The following is a 6,943-nucleotide window of genomic DNA, read 5'->3' on the forward strand; positions in this document are numbered from 1 at the left end:
TGTAAAGCCACATAGTAAAAAATAAATGTCCAGACATACATGGTAAACCAGATAATCTTTTTATTTGATGTCCCCAAAACACGTAATAGAAGAACAGTGTACACAAATATATCAACTACACTTCACACTACTTCTTGCAAAATACATGTTTTTACTGCATGTAATAAAGTGTAGGACTTATTTTCAACCAAACTCATTTTTAACTAATTTTGTTTTGACTCCTCAAAAGCAGGCACTACTAAAAGATGTAGAAGGAATGGTAATGGTAATAAGTATGTATGCATGTGTGCGTTTTGTTATATATATATATATATATATATATAAATAAAACAAACACACACACACACACAAATACAACAATATATATACAAATAGGGCCAACACAATGGTTCTTGTACCAACCAAACACTTTATTCGAAACCCCTGATCACCTGCTCATTTATGCAATTATCTTCACAGTAGAGTGTGAGAAAAGTGTGACATGATTGCTGGTGCTTAATGGGCTGGTTTGAGTATTTCTAAAAACTGCAGATTTTCATAAACAATAGTCTCTGGAGTTTACTCCAATTGGCGCAAAGAAAAACATGAGCGCCAGACGAAAACGTCGTTTACAAGAGAGGTAAACAGAGAACAGCCAGACTGGTTCAAGCTGACAGAAAGGCTATGCAAACTCTCAACCACCAAAAATGTGATAAGCAGAAAAACATCTCAATGCATGTCAAAGCATGAGACTACAACAGCAGATCACATTGGGTTTTCACTTTCAGCCAAGAGCAGAAAGAGGCTGCAGTGGGCACTGGCTTACCAAAGCTGGTAAAGGTTTTACACCATTTAATGGATAATTCCATTTAATGAGCTCATTCTAATTAATGTTACTTTAGACAGATGCATTGGGCTCAGCTCACCTCAACAAAAATCCCATCACCCCCAGGCCAAGACAAAACCAATTGCAAATAAGGTTGTACATCGGATTTGAGTACTCCAAAAAAGAATAAATGATTTGCAGCAAGAAAGTGCATCTGCAGGAACTGTGAAGGAATGCCCTATCCACCATTTTATTTATATCTATCAAAACAAACAAACAAACAAAAAAAGTTACAGACAGAAGAGGTTTGCAGACACAGAACTCACAACCAAGATTATGAACATGATCGGGATCTAGAGCGTGATCGGGAGCAGCTACTATTTGCTAGTGTGTGTGACTGGGACTTTGAGCAGGAATTGGATGCGATCCAGGCTTTGGGAGCAGAGGGAGAACGGGATCTGGAGTAAGAACGCAATCTGGAACTCAAGGTTCTATCTGCTGTTCCTTCATCACCACTCACATGTTCATGAGTCTTGGAGCCAGACCTTTTGTTCTCCATTTCGGAACGAGACAAAGGATGCAACTTGGACATTGAGCAGGACTTGTTGCAGGTCCTCTTGCTCTCCTGCTTGCCTCTGCTGCGACTCCTGCTGTGATTCCTGGCTTCCTCACAGCCTCCTTGAGACTCTCGGGTAGGATGGTCTTCACATTTGCGTACTTCTTGGACCCTTTTTTTCTTGTTCTCATTTTTCTTGCTTACAGACCTACTCCGGGATCGAAAGGCTGGGGGCCTAAGGTCAAGAGAGTTGAGCAAAAAAATGGTCACAAGATGATGACATTTTCAATGCAGACCTGTACCCAGTTTTAGCAGACGCTCTTATCTAGAGCGACTTACAAAAGTGTATCATATTAATAGTGAATGCAGTCTGAGGAAGGCTACTGCTGTGTACGCTGCTAATTAAGTAGATCACTGTGCTAATCCAACATGCCAACAGGCTATTTATTAATATTTAGAGCTAATTAGAGCATATCTAGATTTTAAACACAGCAAAAAGATGTGTTTTGGGATATCCAAAGAAAAATTTAAAACACTTACCCAAACAGGAGGGGAAACCAACATCCAGAACATCCTTACCCAGAGAAAAAAAAAAAAGAGATATTAGGCTCTGATGAAAGGGATGTGTTGGGTGTTTGTAAGGCTAATAGGTAAGGCATTAGCTTAAGCGCTAACCTACCTAAAAGCCTCACAAGCACCAGACATCAGCTTCACCAAAGCTTGATAATTTCGCTGGGTAAGGATGATCTTACATTCCACAAAACAGAAAGAACAAGATGTATGGACATTTGGGTGGGTGTTTTTAATTAAGCGCCTACAACCACAGACCTTTTATGAAAGGTTGTGACTAAGTTACACGGTGCCTCACCGGACTCTGAGCTTCTTCCATTTATTGTGGAACTCTCCAATTAAGCTATTTATAATACTTATTCTATATGTTTGTCACTGTAGTTATAATCTAGATAAATGGATCTGTTGTTGCCCCGGGTGTTCTACACAAAATAAACAAAAATGAACTGCACATTTCTAGTCACCCTCAATTTTATTTCACCCAAAGGGACCTTAGGAAAACCACATATGCCTGGACATTATAGAAGTAATGGACCATTTGAAAACACAGAAGTGACATCAACTTGGTAGTTTAAGCACTCAATATTATGATTAACCAAGCACACATTTTACCACCATTGTACAACAGTACAACAGAATACAACATGTGCATTTAACCCATGAATGACAGTAAACACACGCCGTGAGCAGCCACCTCATGAAGAGGCACCTCAGCCATGGATTCCCGTCCAAAGCCTGCTGTTCTAACCTAGGCCACAGGAGCATGTTCGTGTGATGTTTGTGTGTATGGCACTGATAAAGGTAAATAGAATTATGCAGCTTTATAAGACATACCTTATTTACCTTAACTATGAGCAATACTGGTTATTTTCCCATATAATTTTTAAAGCAACATTAGGCAGTTCTTCTATTTGGTGTCATTTCTACATTTTAAGCTTTAAAGCAACAAAGATGGAGTGTAACATTAACTATTTTATATGCCTGCCACAGATTAATAAACAGATGTGTTCACTTACCTAGAGTAGGAGCGACTGCTGCTGGGATTCCTGGAGCGAGACCTAACACACAGGTACATTAATTTTCAAATAAATATCTGTATAGAAACTGCATTAGTTTTCTGAAATAACTTGTAACATCTGCATATACTATTAACAATTATATGCAAATGTTTGGCCCAATGACAGCCTTTTTTGTTTTAAGTGAGAAGTAGAACACTACCCAAACAACATTTTAACAAATCATAATGCACATTTAGTATTTCAGCCCAGCCACAAAATTACCTGGCAACATCGTTTCAGTGAAAAAAGAAGAAGTGTTAAGGTGACTGATATCACTCAGTCATGCTGACTAAATTAGAAGAACAGCCCAACTGCTTTCAGCCAATCAAGAATTTTGAGGAGAAAGGTTAAATTGTTGTAAAAATAGCAAGTGGCAGGACCGTCTCCTGAAAAGGATTCAGCTACAGGACCGGGCCCCTACCAGTGCAGAGGTAGTGGCCCAGGAATTGCAGCAGGAAGGCGTGAGAGCATCTGCAAACACCTGATCTTAGGAAGGACAGCAAAGGCCAAAGCCACTTCTCTTCAATAAAAACATCAAGGACAGACTGACATTCCGCAGACTGCAGAGGACTGTGGTAAAGTTATTTTCCCTGATGAAGCCCCCTTCAGACGGTTTTGCACATCAGGAAAAAAGAAAGTCCAAAGAACAAAAGGTGTGCACTACCATCTGTCCTGTGTTATGCTAACAGTAAAGCATCCTGAGACTAGGGTTGGGTAAACAAGCACAGTTTTATAAACAAACACAGTCATTCAGTAGTTGTTCTATTAGTAGTTGTCTAACAACAACAACTGCAAATGTTAAACTGCTCTAAATCAGGAGAGAGAAGCTGGTTAGCCTTAGCTTAGTTAGCTCACCACAAAACAAATTCAAGTTTGGCTGACTAAAAGCCCAATTAGAAACATTTATACAAAAAGACACAAAACAAAAATCTGAATAATCAAACATGTCATAATTTAGAAAAAAATAAAATACCAAAAGTATACAGTATTACCATTATACTGCCCAATCCTACCGGAGACCATTCCTGTGTGGTTTTTTTTTGTTTGTTGTAAAAGTAGTATTGTAAAAGTAGCTCCACAAATTTATGCCCAAAAACAATGTATTACCGTTACATTTCTTACCATGTTTTACTTAAAATATGACTAAATCTAGCATTTTAGAAACAAGCCGATTGTATTTATATTTACAACATACAATATAAATAGCTTAAGAAGTATCCTAATACTTACAATGATGTTTTGAATTATGTTTCCTGGCTATCTGCCAAAAGAGGTCTACCTGGAGCGGCTGCGGCTGCAACTGCGTGAATATGACCGTCTGCATCTGGCACTGGGACGGTCTTCAATCAGGCGTATCTTTCTGCCATTCACCTCGGTGCCATCCAGTTTCTCCAGTGCCCTCTTCATGTCAGAGTACAGCCTGAACTCAATCACTCCCTCATTTCTGCGACCCTTATTAGTGTCTGCATATGTAACCTCACCAGCCTGTCGCATATAGTCCTAAAGAAGAGAAAGAACAAGATCACATTTACATATCACATTAATGTTAATTATTTGCAGCAGAGAAACACAATCACATTTCAACATTGTTTTTTATGGTTTAAGCTGGATATCCTACAATATGTGGATACATATTTTAATGCTAGCGCACAATGACATTCTATAAAATTCAATGCTTTGTGAAACCAGTTTGTGAGACCTTTTCTTTTTTCATCAACTGCCTGAAATAAGACATTTCTGCTTAAAAACCACTTACGTACTTAAGATTCTGACATTCACCAGTGGTTTCTTATTTGGGGGTTGTACAGTTTGACAACAGAACATTACAAGAGCATGGCTGCAAACAATTCTGCAGTTAAAAAAAAAAATCATAAATCTAAAACCAACACCTTTGGTATGAACTACAACAACGACTGTGATTCAGGCCTTATGATCCGACAATTTTTTCACCTAATGTTCTTTTACATCTTTGCAGACGTGTGTATGTGCAGCAAAGGAAGGGTCAAATTCATATTAATTACAGATCAAGACATTAAATCAAGATAAACGTTTTTGTAAAGTTCCCCTTTTAAAAAAACTTTAAATTTTTCTGCACAGTTAATGGGTTAGCACTCTTACCTTCAGGTCTTGCCAGCTGCAGCGGCTGGACAGATTTTCCACAATCAATCTGTAGTCAGTGCGTGTTGGTGGACCATACCTGTCCTTCCCCCCACGCCCATACCAGCTGCCTTTAAGGTGAAAATGACATGTACACATGTGAGGGTGGGCAAATAATCATGATAAAAGTAGAACTCAAAACAGTAACAGTGCTATTCAACTTCTATAACTGTACTGTTACAATATATATTTTTAACAAGATCATTTCAGTCTGTTTTTAGACTGATTTGAAGTCCAAATGGTGACGTTAACATACCTTAACGCACACCTGGCTAAAGTTCAAGCACCTTTTAAGTTTATAATTCAGTTCAACCAACTTAACCAAACTCAGAAGTATTTAGTGTCCTGCCTAAAAATACTTGGTGATTTTACTTCTTCCAGAGAAGAAGAATTGAAGAATTTACTTCTTCCAGAGTTGTAGCTTCCATCCCGTCGAGGCCCCTTGGTGTGTTCCACAATCACCCTCTCTCCACACATGTTTTTCCCGTTTAAATGGTATACTGCATCATCTGCATCACGAGCATCGTCAAATTCTACAAATCCGTACCTTGACAAAGTGGGAAAACACCCCCACCCCAAAACAAAATACAATTATTTTGTGCCTAGCTTCTCTCTGTGACACGTACGATGTTCCAATAATTATCATATGACCTTTCACTTAACACTTAGTGCTAGCTATAATGTGTAGGAAAGGGCTACATGCACCCACACTCTACTTAGTAGTATCAGTCACAGGATATTCAGCTAGCTAGATAGCTAGCTAACGGGACAAGGTGAGACAGAAAGAAAACAATGAAGTCGATGACCGGACTTGGTAAACTAACGCTAGCATGAAATCATAAAGCAAGCTACTAGTTTACATTGAAATGTGGCGCTTGCTAGCTAGCAATTACTGATATAATTCACATATGAGATACACAAAAATATACGACGATTAAGCTGTTGCATTTTATTTTGCAACTAACTAGCTATCGACCTAGCTAGTTAGTTAGCAACATACCACGCAAACGGTGGCTACCAAGTAACGGTGGCTACCTAGATGGATTGAATTCGGGTTTGGCTAAGCTAGCTTTCAAAACGCATTAAACATTCATATTACCCATTTTTAAGGTCCACTTCCAAAATCTTTCCGTATCCTTTAAAAAACTTTTCAACATCCCTCTCCCTTGCACGATAGCTCAACTTCCCAATGTAAACTCTTGACATCTTCGTATAAATCTAATGGATGAATCGTTAGGTTTTAGTTCGTAAGCTAGGTGGCGGCTAATTCCAAAAGGGAAGGAAATCCAATTTGCAACGCGCATGCGCGTCACTGCCACACATATGTAACGCTACACCCAGAGAGTAAATGTACAGTGTCATGTCGACGTTATCTGTTTAATAAAATAGGCTAATGGTTACGTTACGACGAGGTTCTTCATCGTTTTAACCTTCCTGTCCGTTCTAAACAATATAATACTGTTGTTTTTGATGCCATTCATTCTTGTTAGGGTATGCTTTGCTCGTCTCTCATGGTATGTAAAAGAGGTTCTACTGTGTTTTCACGAGTGCAGAATCATTTTATGCACAACGGAGAAATGAAAACCACTGTGCCACACCACAGCGACTTATAATTACGAGAGATCGAGTTGTATAGTTTGAACAGTACAGCGACCTGAGGCGTGTAGTGTGTCGAAGCTATCAAGTGTTTATGGTTGCGCTTGTGAGCAAATGTAAAGAAATTGGACACCCTACGGAAGGGTAGCGAGGGTGCAAGTGCGAGTAATGGAACAGGGACTCCTTTGTTAAAACCTCCCC

At 39.0% G+C, this 6,943-nt stretch overlaps 1 protein-coding gene across 2 annotated transcripts; it reads right to left on the reverse strand.

The window, feature by feature from the left end:
• Window positions 1–285: 285 nt before the first annotated feature.
• Window positions 286–6,427, reverse strand: srsf4 (serine and arginine rich splicing factor 4). 2 transcript variants are annotated; one of them, XM_072675470.1, is made up of 7 exons: window positions 6,246–6,427; window positions 5,551–5,693; window positions 5,108–5,217; window positions 4,269–4,489; window positions 2,948–2,989; window positions 1,902–1,935; window positions 1,476–1,596 (listed from the first exon to the last, which is right to left on the reverse strand). In XM_072675470.1, exons 1-7 carry the CDS (start codon window positions 6,350–6,352, stop codon window positions 1,570–1,572), a joined length of 684 nt encoding a protein of 227 aa, XP_072531571.1. In that variant the 5' UTR covers window positions 6,353–6,427; the 3' UTR covers window positions 1,476–1,569. The 2 variants fall into 2 exon arrangements, with proteins under 2 accessions (XP_072531570.1, XP_072531571.1); XM_072675469.1 differs by lacking the exon at window positions 1,902–1,935 and having other exon boundaries at window positions 286–1,596.
• Between the last annotated feature and the right edge of the window lie 516 nt (window positions 6,428–6,943).

The sequence above is a fragment of the Salminus brasiliensis genome, chromosome 3 (genome assembly GCF_030463535.1).
Source record: "Salminus brasiliensis chromosome 3, fSalBra1.hap2, whole genome shotgun sequence".
Classification (NCBI taxonomy): Eukaryota; Metazoa; Chordata; class Actinopteri; order Characiformes; family Bryconidae; genus Salminus; species Salminus brasiliensis.